This window comes from Onychostoma macrolepis, chromosome 07 (genome assembly GCF_012432095.1).
Source record: "Onychostoma macrolepis isolate SWU-2019 chromosome 07, ASM1243209v1, whole genome shotgun sequence".
NCBI lineage: Eukaryota > Metazoa > Chordata > Actinopteri > Cypriniformes > Cyprinidae > Onychostoma > Onychostoma macrolepis.
Window position 1 is genome coordinate 24543356 of NC_081161.1, and position 14767 is coordinate 24558122.

Consider the following 14767-nt stretch of genomic DNA (forward strand, 5'->3'; position numbering starts at 1 on the left):
GTCTCTATGATGCATCAAATTACACAAATCTAAATGTATTATGATCAAACTAACTTTATCATCTTGAAGTCTTTTAGTACATACTTGACAGTTGAATGTTTGAGACATATGGGTTGTTTTATTGTCGAAGGATATAGAGTGAACGCTAGTGCTTTGAAAAGCAATTTGCTTTACATGACACCTTGAGCGCTGGGGAAGTTGTGCTGTGCGGAGCAGCAACAAAACACGGGCTGACCCCATGCAGAGCAAGCCTTGCAAATTCTGTGCAGCCCAGTAAACTGTATAGGTATTGGTAATGGCATTGGTATTGGTATTTTGTCCTTAGGATGGATGAAGGGGTCAAATGATGGCATGATATACTGTTTGAACAACTCTAACCCTAATCCTCTCCCTGACAGACAGATTATTTATTCCATTTTTTTTGTTAATTATTTTATGGAGGATGTGATGCAGAGGGTCATTTTATAATCAAATTGTTACCCTCTCCGAACTGTAATCGAATCAAATTGTGAGGGATGTGAAAATTCACACCTCCATTGCACAGAAGAATAGTTAATACATAGAGAAAAGAAAAGTATTAAGAATATTCAAGAAAAGTTTTGGAATTAGATTGAATCACGAGATTCGATTTGCAGTATATTAATACTTAAGATATTTTGTCAAAGTATAATAGAAAATGACAGTAAATTAAATGTAGACAATAATAATAATACTTGTATGCGACAGGGCTTCTTCATTCAAGATAGCCTTCTGATGATGTTTTACACTGCGCACCCACTGACAGTGGCAAAATAATACAAATTTGTATAAAATAAAAATTAATTATTAAAGTATTAAATCAAATTCAATTAAGTATTAAAATATTTTACTTAAAATATTTTCCAGTAAATTATCCCTTTAGGTCTTGATTTCCTTCATGAGACATTGAACACGGTCAGATTAAATTAGATTTGTGAGAAAGCAGATAAGATTGAAAAGCGTTTCACAACAAAGAACCTGAACATTTTAAATATTCACACAAAAATAAAACAAAACAGGCTGTTAATTTTTTTTTGGTAGCATAGAAAATTCAGAAGAGCCAACAAGTTTAGTTTAAAAAAAAATTAAGAGGTGTCTTGGTTCCTTCTGTTGGTGCTTGCTATAAACATTTCCCTATTACAGTATGATTTAAGGCAATAAAACCCATACATTACTCACAACACAGCAAACAAATGCAAATCAAAATAACTTCATGTGAGAAGCTGCATACAATATAATGCTAAGGTTTCCACTAGCAAAACTTTTTATATGACTGTGTGCATAAGCTTTATAATAGGTTTGCTATTACTGAAAAAGCTTGGCAACCACAAGTGGTTAAAACAATCTGAAAGTACTAGTTTAAGCGTAGTTTTGATTGTCACACTTATTAAGAGAGTGAGCTTTGGGACATTCACCCCCTAATCATCTACAGTCAAGTCTGGGCTATAGTTCAGAAGGTCAGAGGTCACAAGAAGGTCCCGGGATCGTCCTCTCAAGTTCAGAACCTCATCTAGTAACCTCAGCGTCAAGTCTCTGGCCTCAGACTCCTCTAGCAGAGGCCAATCCAGCAGCTGAGCACTGGAGGGAAGAGCCGGCAGCCCAGGCTCATATTCCTCCAGTGGGTTGGGATAGAGCAGCAGACGAAGAGAAGGGATTCCTGCCACTGTACGGGCCAGGGAAAGCAGTCCCATTCTAGATAGCGGGTTTAAGGCCAGTCTTAAGCTACGTAAAGCCCGACAGCAGGACAGGGAGGGAAGAAGAGCACCCAGGAGAGTGTCTGAGAGGCCACAACCACAAAGTGAAAGCAGGCACAGAGAGCTTTCGGCTTGAGCTAAGAGACGGCGCAGAGAGGGCAAGGATGATTCATCAAGCCAGTTCTCACTCAGGTCAAGTTCTCTCAGGAATGGCGCATGCTGGCTGCAGGAGAGGTAGGCCAGGTCAGTGGAGGTCAGGCACAGGTATGGCAGCTCTAGCACCTCCAGAGGCTGGGAAAGAGAGCTGCAAACAAGAGAGAGATAACTTAAACGCGCCAGGTCCACAGAAATGTTGCTTTCATATGGTTTAGAAAAACGTTCATGCATTTTCAAGCAGGCTGTCAAATGAATGACTCTAAAATATTAAACATATACCAAAAATATATAAAATAGTGTCATGTATTTATAGATCTATATTTTGCCCCCAGGACTCCTCTCTATGATATTAGTTTTATCATTTCTTTTTCTACATGCTGGTCAAATCTTATGAATTTTACATCAACATGAACTGGATTTAATCAACATTAAACTGACTAAAGCTGGACAACAAAACTACCGCCTTCAGTTAAGCTGCTTATCACTGAATTGAACTTCATGATAAATAATTGATAAACTTTAGGCAGTTAAACTGAACTGATTAAACACTGAACTTACTGGAGCTGAATAATGACACCACTGTCTTTTTAGAGCTGCTTTACAGCAGAATTTGGATTTGTCATATTTGATGAAGTTTCCATCTCTGATTCTGTTTCTTTCTACCCTGAAAATGTTTTGAAACAATCTCTGTTGTATAAAGCACTAAATAAAAAGGTGACTTGAATTCAGGAATTTAAAACATCCTTACAGAAGAGGTTTATTCATGATTGCATTAATTGCATTTTTTATTTTATATATATATAACTTAATAGATCTGGACAAAAAAAAAAAAAAAGTAAAATAATGAAGTGTATGTGTTGTAGGAGTGTATGAGTGGACTTGATAAACACAGCTGTTTAATCTCGCGTGTATGAATGTACCTGAGCAGCAAGCGCAGGTGTCCTGGCAGTCGGAGTGCAGTCAGGCATAATCTCTTTAGTCTCTTCAGTGAACCCAGTCCTTTAGACATGTCCTGAAGTGCCCCCTGCTGGCCCGGCTGCGTGCGCTGTAAATCTAAGTTACAGTAATGCAGTCTCAGAGAGTGCAGCTGAGGAAAGGGAGCTAACAGTGGAAGCAGCATAGCCAGGCCTGACACCCCAAGGCTGGAGTAGCGAATGTCCACACCGAGGAGATCCTGCTGAGGCAAGAGACCCAACAAAGAAGCTATGGAGGGCGCTGAGAGTTCCTCCACACGGAGGTAGCGGCAGTGGAGCCGCAGTGGGCCCGGTTGACTAAGGGCATCACGGACACGCTCCCAGGAACGGGAATTGACAAAAAGGTCAGCCCTGACATGGACCATAACTACCTCGTCCCAGTCTTGGTCGCATAAACTACTGTTATTACTGCTGGTGTTTGATTTCCCCTCAGATAAAGTCTTTCTTCTCTGGATCTCCATCCTCCTCCTGACACCCTTTACTGACTCATCTCCTGGAAACATCCTTTCATTAGTTCTGCACTCCATCTTCTCTACTGCTTCCACTCTGTGTCCTCCCTGACTCCCTTCACCACTATTCCCGCACCCTACCTTGCCCCGGTCTCGCTTGATGGTGCCCCGGTCACGTTCTGCTTCCAGTCCTCTTTTTCCATCTCTCCTGTGAGCCCTGGAAGCAGCAGATCGAGCTTGTAGCACCATTGAGCAAAGGGCAACGCTGAGGGACCATCCACCCATCGAGTCCTCAACTTTCCCATTTTCACACTGAAGTCCACTGAGATCCAGCATCTGCAGGCAACACCTGGTAAGAGAGGGACATGAGAGCTTGTAAATAATGCTTGAATAGATATGAAAGACTCAATATAAGCCAACACAAAAAGACAGTGATAGAGAGAAAACAAAATGACTGTGAAACACTGTGTATACAAACAAATTTAAACTTGCGCAGAATCAATCTTTTATTCTTTATAACATTCAATGAAATAAACGCTGCCTGCAAGTGCTTAGTAGTTTCTGTTACGTCTCTACAGAAATCTTGGTCCATTCTTTGCTTCCAGATCACTGATAATCTTTGGATTTCACGTTGCTACTGCTTTCTTCAAATTCCACCAAATATTTTCAATGAGATTTTAATCTGAAACTGAACTCAAGAACATTCTACGACTGATCTCTGAAACAAGCGTAAATAGATTTGGATGTATTTTGGGAAGGCTGTCCTGTAGGAAAGTCTATTGATCTTCAAGCTTCAGTCTTTGCACCGAAGGCAGTACAATCCTTGCCAAACTGTCCTGATATTTCAAGGAATCCATGATGTCCTTCATAAAGTCAAGATTTCTACTTCCTGCAAAAGCAAAGCACCCCATAACATGAAGGTGGTGTTCCTCTGCTCATAAGCTTTGCCTTTTTGGATCCAGACATACTGCTGATCCATGGGTCCAAAAAGTTCTAGTTTGGTCACATCACTCCATAAAACATTTTTCCAGACCTCCACAGGTCTATCCAAATTAATTTTATCATATTCAAGTTTGCCTTTTATGTTTTCCTGTTCAAGAGGGGTCATTCGGCATGATATACCAACATGAAGGCCATGTTTGTCTAGTGTTCTTCTTGAACTCTGCATTTAAATGTTTTTTCCTCCTTTCATCAGGCCATCTTGCAAGGATGGCAGTAAACAGTTTTTTTTTTTTTTTAAATCTCAGTTGCACTAATCAAACATTTTATTCCCCAGGATGATATTGTGCTTTTTCTTCAATAATAAGACTGTCAGCTGTCTTTAGAAACTTTTAATGTAATAGAACAAATTGTTCTCTATATCTTTTGTGGCCATATTTGCTACTCAACATTAGCATGGGCTAAATGTATGTATGTGTAACAGCTCAAGCTAACTCAGTTTTGTTATAGTGTTTCCAAAGAATACTTATGAAACAGCTCTATTACAAACAAATAAATAAAAATCCCATGACTTAAACACATTACATTATATATTGACATGATCACTTTGAATTTAACCGTTATAGATGCAATTAAAAAAATCTTTAGAAAAGCTTACATTTGTAAATTATTACAGTCTCTGGGGGTTGAAAAGTTTAAATTGCAATTGTATAGATTGTATTTATTTTTAATATTTTATCTTTTAATTACATGCTTCCCACCCAACTATTTTTCATATATTATTTGACATCCATGTGTGCCTCATTAACTTGTTTACTACTAGTATGGTGAAAGGAGCAGGGCATCAGTGACATTTCTACCTATATTTATCCATGCTGCTCCTCATCTTTAAAGGTCGGAGACATGTCACATGCTATGATGACGAAATTAATTTCTATGTATAACATCCTGAGGTTGTCTTTTTTATGGCTCACTTTGTCATTAAAATGAAAGGCGTCGTGAAGACTCATCCGTACCTCTTGTCCGTCAGTCCCCTGACCACAGCCAGCAGCAGAGCCTGAACGCAGAGGCGGTTCGGAGGGCACTCGCCCGCTTTTCTGTTGCCTCCAGCGGTCAGTTTTCGCTCGGGCCACCGCTGGACGAGCTCACCGACGGCCAGAGGACGGCAGTGGGTGAAGGCGGCGTCCAGCAACGCTCGGTAGAGCTCCCGCGGCACACAACTCAACCAATACTGCGAAGAGCTGTGGTCTCTCACCACCTCCCGAGCACACAGGTTCACCAAAGGCAGCACCATCTCTGCACAAATGAGGACAGCATCAGAGATTATTACTACAAATCAGCATAATAATGAATAATTAACATTAGAGTAAATAATCGTAAAACCTTTTTTTCTCCAGAATGCCCCGAAAGCAGGTAACGGTTACAAAATGATCTCCCTCATCACACTGTAATCCCGCATACTAACTACATGTTACATTCAATTAGACTCGTTTAACAGCCATCTGAATGTCACGAGCGTCTTAAATGTCTACAACCCTAAATATAGGATTTAATATGCTCAGCTTTTAGCGGGTTGTAGATCATTAATGCCTGCTTTATGGCTTGAGAACACGCCGAACATGAGCAACGGACATGTAAAATGTAACTCTGTGCGATATAGATGAATCTTAATAATGGTTTAAATATCTGGAGTGTTTTTCCATGCCTTTCCGACTCCTTGCCCGATGTTTACGACTGAACAGTCGCCCTTTGATGACGCAAAAAATACGTATTTATTTGGCGACGATCCCAAATAACAGCGACGATATGTACAGAAAAAATATTCCAAGATACACGAGAAAGATTATAGATGAAGATGATTTGCAACTTCTGACAAGAAAGAATTGGTTTTGCGTTTTCACATTACATACATTTTATCGCTTTAAGATCAACAAATGGATTGTTAGTGGTTCATCTTACATTATAAGGAGAGCACACAGGTTTTTCTGTGAAGAGCGATTGTTACACTAACGTTATACCTTAGTCATTTCTGAAGTTTTCAAAGTTTGTATGAGCAAAATATTTAGTTCTCAAGAAGAGTTATAAAACATTCTTTTGTTTTTGTGCACAGGATTAAACACAAAGCCAGGTATTAAGGTAAAGTATTTCCCAGTAAGGGTAAAATTTTTGCGTGGCAGGGGCAGCTGCCATTTAACCTGCCACCGCTATGTGCGCCTGCCACCGGACCTGCCACCGCTATAGCAAACAGGTGGCGTGATGCTTAGGCGCTGTGCGCTCCATTATGGTTTTAAAGCGAGTAATAATCTGGCAAATAGGTAAATAAATGTAGAAATGCACTGTTTGTTTGTTTATAAGCATCAATCGATTGGCTTTGGGGCTGCGCGCCGTTATGCTTAAGGGAGGAATAAAACTTAAGTTATGTGGCGAACAGGTAAATAAATGTAGAAATGCACTGTTTGTTTGTTTGTTTATATGCATCAATCCGCCGTTATGGATGTAAAGGTTATGTTTATATACTTACATTCAAGGCTGTAAAATGACAAACGTAACGTGCAGGCTTATATTTAAAACAAATGAAAAAACAACAACAAACAAACAAAAAAACCTACTTTTAAAAGCAGTCAAGTTACATCGGGTTTTGGGGGGCTGTCCTCGACACGGGACATTTATTGTTTTGAAACCGGCCACCCCACCCGCACCCGCACCCGCAAACAAATACAACACCGACGACCCTCAGCCTTCAGACATAAGAAGTTTTTGATTGGTTGAACTACATTGAACTGTAACCGAGCAATCTGATTGGTTGTGAGCGAACCTGGATTTGAGAACGACGGACCTGAAAGATCATAACTATCTTTTTTTGCGTAACCAACTTTTTTGGCTACAGCTACATGCATGGAAAGGCAGAAATGGCTTTGCAAACAAAGCGACATTTAAAGTAAATGTGTTAAAGTGGCTTTTTTTTTCTTGATTTTAATGTTCTCTTTAGTCATGTTCATTCTATGTATTTTATAAACCTAAACATACTTCTAATCTTTCTCTTTTACAGATTATCCTGAGATTCAGTTTTGATGGCAACACTGTTGTATGCCTTGTTGTATGGTTAAGTGTAAAAAATAAACAAATACAAAAGGTGTTTTTTAATATATGCTGTCTTTTTGAGTTTGCTTCTAAGTCCAAATGTGTAGCCTGTATTTTAAAACTCTTAAAAAAAATTTTTTTTTGCCAGTGTTGTTGTAGTATGGTGTCTAAGCTCTGCATACATACATACAAATAAATAAACAAACAAATAAATAAAGCTGTTGTTTCAATGTTGCTGAATGGTGAACTTAAAATGTTTTTATATACTGTATAAAACACTGTATAAACTCACCAGAGTACTAGTTACAAAGGTCCTTGAACAATATTTAACAACAAAAGTTTTTAAATATTAAGTGAACTCACCTTGGCTGTAACATGTTCTTCGACAGCTGTGCCGAGATCTGACGGGTGTGTCATATGGGGCAGGCAGAGTTGTGGTTGCATTCTGTTTCCTTACGCACATCAATCGGAGCAGGGGGGACGCGCGCTCCATTATGGATTTTAAAAAAGTAATAAAATATAAGGTACAGTGACAAAAAGGTAAATACATGTACAGTTTCACTGTCTGTTTGCTCATGTGCACCAATCGGAGTGTAAACATTCAGAAATCTGCAGTAAGTATTTTTGCGCAGCTTCTTAATTCAGACTGAGGAGCCTGCCACAGTTTAGCGTCACTCCGATTGATGCTTATAAACATACAAACAGTGCTACATTTATTTACCTATTTGCTAGATTATTCCTCCCTTTAAAACCATAATGGAGCTGTTTGCTATAGCGGTGACGGGTCGCGAGGCAAGCGGTTACTGGGGACGTGGCAGGCGCACATAGCGGTGGCAGCTGCCACTGGCGGGCGCAATTGGCGGTGGCAGGTTAAATGGCAGCTGCCCCTGCCACGCAATTCAAAATTTAGACGGTCACTGAAATGGAAGAGATAAAAGTGAATATTAAAGAGATAAGGCCAAACTGGTGATTAACCTGTACTTTTATTGTCACAGATGCTATCTGGCAACAAGACAGCTTCCATTCACATTTTCCTTCAGAGCTGTTATTAAAAAAAAAAAAAAAAATTCACATCGTTATGAAAAAAAAAAAAAAAAGGACAGATTTGGGTTCACCAGCCTTGAGAGCGGCAACGATATTTGGTTTGCATGTTCACCATTCAGGTATGCCAAAATAACAACAGTTGGTAAACTCATAGCAAAGCCCATATTACAGAAAGCCAAAGAAATTGCAGCAACAAAAGTGAAACCTGCAGACATTTAATAATAATAATAATAATAATCAGTGCAGTGTATACTAAAATAAATGAATTATAGTTCAAAAGCTTTATAGTTCAACCTTATATAAAGATTTTAGGAAAATAAGTCTAGCATGTCTAGAGTTCGTTTGCTAGAGCATGATACTACCAATTCAAGGATCATTGGTTTAAATCCCAGTAAATATATGTAGAGGGGGGAAAAGTACCTGTTAAGTTGGTTTTGATAAAAATATTTGACTGAACACCCCCCCCCGCCCTAAAAAAAAAAAAAAGTGAAATATTAGAAGAACCAATAAAACAGAGGGGCACAAATCCAGAAGGCATGCAGTCTTTGTATTCCAAAGTGTGTTCATATTCTCCACTGTCAAAATGCTGGTGTCTAAATGTGACTTTCATTCACTCCTAGGATGAGCTGGTTTCCAGTGGTTTTTGTTTGGTCTCAGCCAATGCTTAAATGAGTCTGTGTCAAACCTGGTCCCAGCAGCTCTTCTGGAATTCCTCTCAGCCAGTTTGTGATCTTCTTTAGAGGCAAATGGGAGGGGTAAATTAACTTTTTTCTTCTCTTCAGTCCACAGTGAAGTAAAAATGAAACACACATACACACACTTAAGAAAATCCCCAGAAAATAAAGCTTTGAAAGTTTTTTTTTTTTTCCTCCAAAAAAAAAGAAAGAAGAAACTGGGTGCAAAGTTAACAGCGAGGCCCTTTGGCTGAAGCGCAGGTTGTCATCCCTGAGAAAGCTTTAGACACACAGAGCTTGGGGGAACCTGCAAAACAGAACAAGAGACACCTTTTTAAAAGACAATGGCAAACACATATATAGAGATGGCTCACAGACCTATTACATATTGTAAAAAGCACAATCGTTTTTTTTTTTTTTCCAGATTTAATGGTCTAGGACAACTAGAACCCTCATGGATTGTATGAAGATGTCATCATTAAAACAATCTCACCTGTCTTCCATGAAGCTGTACACTTCCTCTTCATCATCCAGCTCCATGTCCAACTCATTGTCAAGGCCACTGCGACCATAACTACTGAGGACACTGAAAAGAACATGATGTTAAAAAGGAGGAAAAAAGAAAATGGCTAGAAAATGATTTTTATAATGTGTGCACAGTGAGTGATTACAGACCTGACTGAGCGGCAAGTGAAAAATACAATGCGTTTAAGCTTCTTGTTGTAAAAGAAGTAGTTGAAGGACCACAGGCTGCCTTCCTCACCGAAGGGGTCAGAGTCAAGGTCTGGGTTGTAGCTACAAACAACATAACAATGGCTGTTAGTAAAATACATGTACAGAACACATTTAATGAGGGAGAAATTATTTCTTTACTCATCACACACCTATAGATATCACAGCCCTGCAGGCTTATCTCTTGATCAATGGCATTCCACAGTTCTGGTCCTAAAGAGTTAAACTGCTCCCCCACAGCAGAACAAAGGCTGCTGTTAACAGAGTCAACCACCTGGAGGACACAAACAGACTGTTAGGAAACAATCATACTAAACTACATATTTTACAGTTTATGGGACCATTTGATTCACAAAAAATGTGTGAATTACTAGTCCTAACTAGTCAAACATAGTTGTCTGAACAAAGAATTTCATAGAGGTATATTATTACTAACAAGTTAAATGTTGAGTTCCCAGCATGCACTGCAACATGAATACATTTTTTGCTATTTGCTGATATTTTTTTTTATTTTGCTGTTGTTTCGTCATTACTGTTGTTCTACATTTGTTGATTTTCACCATTCTTGAGGATAGTGTGTCAAGTGTTGAGGTTCATATACAACCCTTTCAATCTACATCCCAAATATCTTTGTTTCTGAAGGATGATATGAAAAAAAAGATCTATTTACTGTATTACTAACTGAAATTTTTCAAGAAAGCTGTAGGTACCTATACAAAGTTTTTTTACATTTTACAATTTGTGAACAAATTAAAACTGACAAAAAAAAAAAAAAAAAAAAAGAGTGTTACTAATTAATACAATCATTTAGAGAACTTATAAATCTGATTGCATAGTGTTGCCTTGAATTTTTTACTTTTCTCAGTTCTTGACAGTGCATCTAAAAACCTTTGTACCTGGCATTTAATAATATAACATCACATAAAAAGTTCCCCAGCAGAAACATTATTGTGATACAATGGAAACAAGTCATACTAACCCAGTTAACGCTGGGCTCTCGGCTGAACTCATGGGCACGGGCAGCACTGAAGTCATAATCAGGCCGGAACGACTCGTTCAGGGTGGTGATAAGGTAGAACAAGGTCTTCCTGCAACACTTATCACTTAGTGGGTTTTCTCCATCCTCCCCACTCTTCCCCAATCTAAAAGAAAGCACACAAGAGATATTGTCTAGTGTGACCACAATAGCCGAGGTGAAACCTATGGTTGTGTGTTAAGGCTTACAGGTTAGGGCTTGGAGCGCTGCTGGACTGAGGGGGTGACAGAGCTTCAAGAACATGTGGCTCCCCCTCCTGACAAAACTGCTTAAACATGTGCTTGTCATCACCCGCCATCTTACACGAGTAGCTCTCAATCCTAGGAAAAGAGAAAACGAATAAGAAAGGGATTGACTTGATTATTTAATGACTACACAAACAATTGCACACACAAATATCGGCATAATATATTGTTTGGGATTTATATAAGATACAACAAACTTTTTTGTATTGCAGTAAAATTCTAACTCCGAGTGTGATTTCAAAAATGTTTTAATCATCCCAACTCAACTGCTGGGCTTTTCCAAACCTATATTTTTAGGCTTGGCTAAAATGTCACAGATGTAGAGCGAGGGGGGAGGACATGGTAATATCGTGCGTGTTTATCTTTCTGGCTTATGCAAGAGAGGTTGTGCAACTTTAGACAGTCCCTGTAACAGTCCACAGACGTGATTATTTATAGGTAAAGGGCAAAGGCTGTAGCAGGACGCGGAGGAGAATCATATGATTTGGGACACTGTAGCCCTGCGTTGACGCTCCATAAATCAGTGAAAGACAAGCAAACGGTGGAGAACAAAGGTTGAACTGTATCATAAACTGTATGTGTCTGGTGTGTAAAGATCAGTTTGAAGAAAGACATGTCACACCAAACTAGACAGTTTGAGAGTAGGGCTGTAACAAGATACTGATGGTGTCTGTTAGTAAATAGAGATGGTACCAAGGCAACTATGCATGTATTGGTTAGTTAGGCTCTTCACTAGTTTAAAGTTGTACACATACACTGATGCCATTGTGAGCACTATTAAAAGATATATATAAATGGTATTGGCATCTGTGCTCTGAGATACCACATTTGATCTCTCTGTACTGTACTCTAAACTAATCCAATAACAAGACTAAATGCTAAAGAAGCTGGCAGATCATATGAATCTCAGCTGGGTTTACATGCACCCCTAAATAACCACAGTGGTATGTGTTAGAGGACACTGCAATCTGTGTCATGGGTACAACAATCGCGTCTTTACTCTGGGTATATCAGACCCCCTTATCCTTGCATAACATCTTCACAAAGTGAAAGAAAACAATACAATATAGTTTTAAACCTAACAGCAAAAGATAAAGAAACAAGTAGTGTACAATTAGTAAAAACCAATAAATTGGGTTCAATATCACTTACGGCACTGTGACATCATTTGAAGTTGTTAAAAGTATAGAACTACTGAACTACACAGTTGCTAAAATGACACTCTTTTGACATAATATAAGAATTGCTATCATTTATAATAATTCAGCAACTTTCTTATTTCTGCTGGTTCCTGCACTGAGCTGAAACATGCTAATGTTTGCAGAGTAAAAGCTAAAACACTTATGCACATGACGCTTTGACACTAAAATAACCACAGGAAGAATCAAAATATGTGCATGTTGATGTGTGACAGGATGTTTACCAGAACAGACACCTGACATCTAAAGCAACCTAAATCCAGGGTTACTGCTCCTTTTGACCAACGAATTCCATGAATCTTCCAGTTGTTAGTATGTACTGGATAAGGATTCTTAATATTTTTTACAGAGTCTGCACTCAGAAAGAGCCATTTGTACCCAATTACATACTTCAGAACTGTATATTCATTATTCTGTGCGTTCATTCTAGACATTTAAATGATTTAAAGAGATAGTTCACCCAAAAGTGAAAATCCTGTCACCATTTACTCACCTGTATGTCATTCATTAAAATGTATGACTTTTATTCATATTCTAAACACAAATGAAGGTATTTTAATAAAACCTAAGGCAATTTATGTCCCCTCATTGACAGCTCATTCCACAAAAACTTTAAAGATGAAAAAATTCATAATGATTAATTGATATGAATAGTGTGATTTGATTCTAGTCTTTCCGAAGAGAAATTATCACTTTATATGATGAACAGATTTAATTTAGGCTTTTATTCATATATAAACTTTGATCAACACATATACATTGAGCACTACATAAAAGTGTTGAAAGTCAAAGTTTGGAATGACATAAGGGTGAGTGAAATACAAAATTTGCATTTTTAGGTGAACTCTCTCTTTAAGAGTTTGCAAAGCCTGAACACTTAAAATTTTGTTATATTCCCAGGTGTTACACGGTACCCACATTTTTGTAAATCACAACTCTTAAGAGTTCAAAAATGTTCAAAGGAAAAAACATTTGCAATTATTTCCAAAGTTCACACCTGCCAAGGATGTGAGCATCTCCAGTTTCAACACACAGCTGGGAGCTCAATGCCTCAAAACGGGAATTCTCTAAAAGCTTCATAGCTGGAAAACAAAACACATACACATACTTATCAGAAGCCAAATATCTCTTATTTCATTGTGTGTGAGTAACCGGTTACAATATAAACAATTTATTAATGCAACTAGTTGTAAACAGTGTAATGGAGATGCCCAAATGGAAACAGTTGGGTGCGTGTAGCGTTGCTTTGTTACATAAGTTAAATGACTCCCACTCAGCGCGTTACGTAAAAACAACTTTCCGTACGTACTGCATAATTGTCCATATAAACAAGAAAATAGTATGTGCGTTAACGAAAATTATGTATTTATGTATTTAAAAAAATAAAATAAATAAACCAACCATAAAACTGCATTAAAAGATGAATTATTTATTGACTTTACATCTGAAAACTGTAAGACAATCATAACATCCATCTGCCTGTCCCCCTCCCCCCAACAACAACCCTTTAAGCACTTCCTACTTTATAAATCGACCTGGGCGTGAAAATAAAAAACACTAAAGTGGGGACATTTTATTGATAAAATATTAAACAAGACAAAATTACATTATGAAAGAGCGAAGAGGTTTAGGAATAAATACATTCTATTATTTCCATCCAGCGACAGCAACTGACCAGCTATGGTTTTTAGTATTGACGACATGTCGTAGTGTAACAATTGTAATGCTTACCTTTACTGTTGTACTGCCACTTTCCAACTAAAAACAAATCTGGGCGAATGGAGTAGTAAGTTCGGTTCACAGACAGTTCGGTTAACGGAGTTGTTCAACTAACAACACAATAAAAGCTAAAATGCTCTGGCGTCTACGCGCGGTGCGGGACAACAATAAAAAAACGTTGTACAATGTAAATTCAGCAAATGTGAAAATGACTCGGTCGAGACTGACATATTCTGCAGGCGTTTTCTCTTACTTTCTCTTCTCTTATTTCGACTAAACGCAACATAAAATTCAGCGATTGTGTCGAGCTCCAAGGCAGCGACTGCAGCAGCATCCCCTTACTTGACCTACAACAAATTTACCTTCTGAAAACGATTTAAGCGTCGGTTTAAATGACGCGACTTGATGAACCGATGCTTAAATTAGCACTTGCGACCTCTCGCTAACGATTATGTCTCCTATTTCTTGTCTTATGTTAGCAAAAATCTCGAAAACATCCAACAACAGTCTCTGTATCCGAAAACAATGTACAAACCACGCCTCTTGGCAGTCTCAAACATTTCCGTTGATGATGACCACGCCCACCGTGTGTCCAGGAAAATAATATAGCACTTCTATTGGCTACTTAGTCTGTCAATTAAATGTACTAGACATTCCATTGGCTAAATGGTCATGTCATTTAAATCAAGTCAAAAGAGCGATTGACCCTTTTATGAATTCTTTGCAAAGTGTATATTTTTTTGTGCAGTGGAAAATTTTTAAATGTTAACATTTTAAAGACTAAATATTATTTAGGCATTGTATGCC

General features: G+C 38.3%; 2 protein-coding genes and 1 long non-coding RNA gene across 6 annotated transcripts; 1 reads left to right on the plus strand and 2 right to left on the minus strand.

The window, feature by feature from the left end:
- Nucleotides 1-98: 98 nt before the first annotated feature.
- si:ch73-174h16.4 (leucine-rich repeat-containing protein 14) lies at nucleotides 99-7293 on the minus strand. 4 transcript variants are annotated; one of them, XM_058782177.1, is made up of 4 exons: nucleotides 6840-7293; nucleotides 5247-5526; nucleotides 2789-3640; nucleotides 99-2016 (listed from the first exon to the last, which is right to left on the minus strand). In XM_058782177.1, the coding sequence occupies exons 2-4, from the start codon at nucleotides 5522-5524 to the stop codon at nucleotides 1437-1439; spliced, it is 1710 nt and encodes a 569-aa protein (XP_058638160.1). In that variant the 5' UTR covers nucleotides 5525-5526; nucleotides 6840-7293; the 3' UTR covers nucleotides 99-1436. The 4 variants fall into 4 exon arrangements, with proteins under 4 accessions (XP_058638160.1, XP_058638159.1, XP_058638158.1 ...); XM_058782176.1 differs by having other exon boundaries at nucleotides 6752-7293; XM_058782175.1 differs by having other exon boundaries at nucleotides 5614-7293.
- On the plus strand, nucleotides 7040-7364 carry LOC131544143 (uncharacterized). The gene is made up of 2 exons (XR_009272049.1): nucleotides 7040-7168; nucleotides 7280-7364. It is a non-coding gene; the product is annotated as an uncharacterized LOC131544143 (long non-coding RNA).
- Nucleotides 7365-8275: 911 nt separating this feature from the next.
- Nucleotides 8276-14512, minus strand: maf1b (MAF1 homolog, negative regulator of RNA polymerase III b). The gene is made up of 8 exons (XM_058782178.1): nucleotides 13973-14512; nucleotides 13239-13323; nucleotides 10986-11117; nucleotides 10741-10903; nucleotides 9914-10035; nucleotides 9705-9824; nucleotides 9523-9615; nucleotides 8276-9336 (listed from the first exon to the last, which is right to left on the minus strand). The coding sequence occupies exons 2-8, from the start codon at nucleotides 13319-13321 to the stop codon at nucleotides 9312-9314; spliced, it is 738 nt and encodes a 245-aa protein (XP_058638161.1). The 5' UTR covers nucleotides 13322-13323; nucleotides 13973-14512; the 3' UTR covers nucleotides 8276-9311.
- Between the last annotated feature and the right edge of the window lie 255 nt (nucleotides 14513-14767).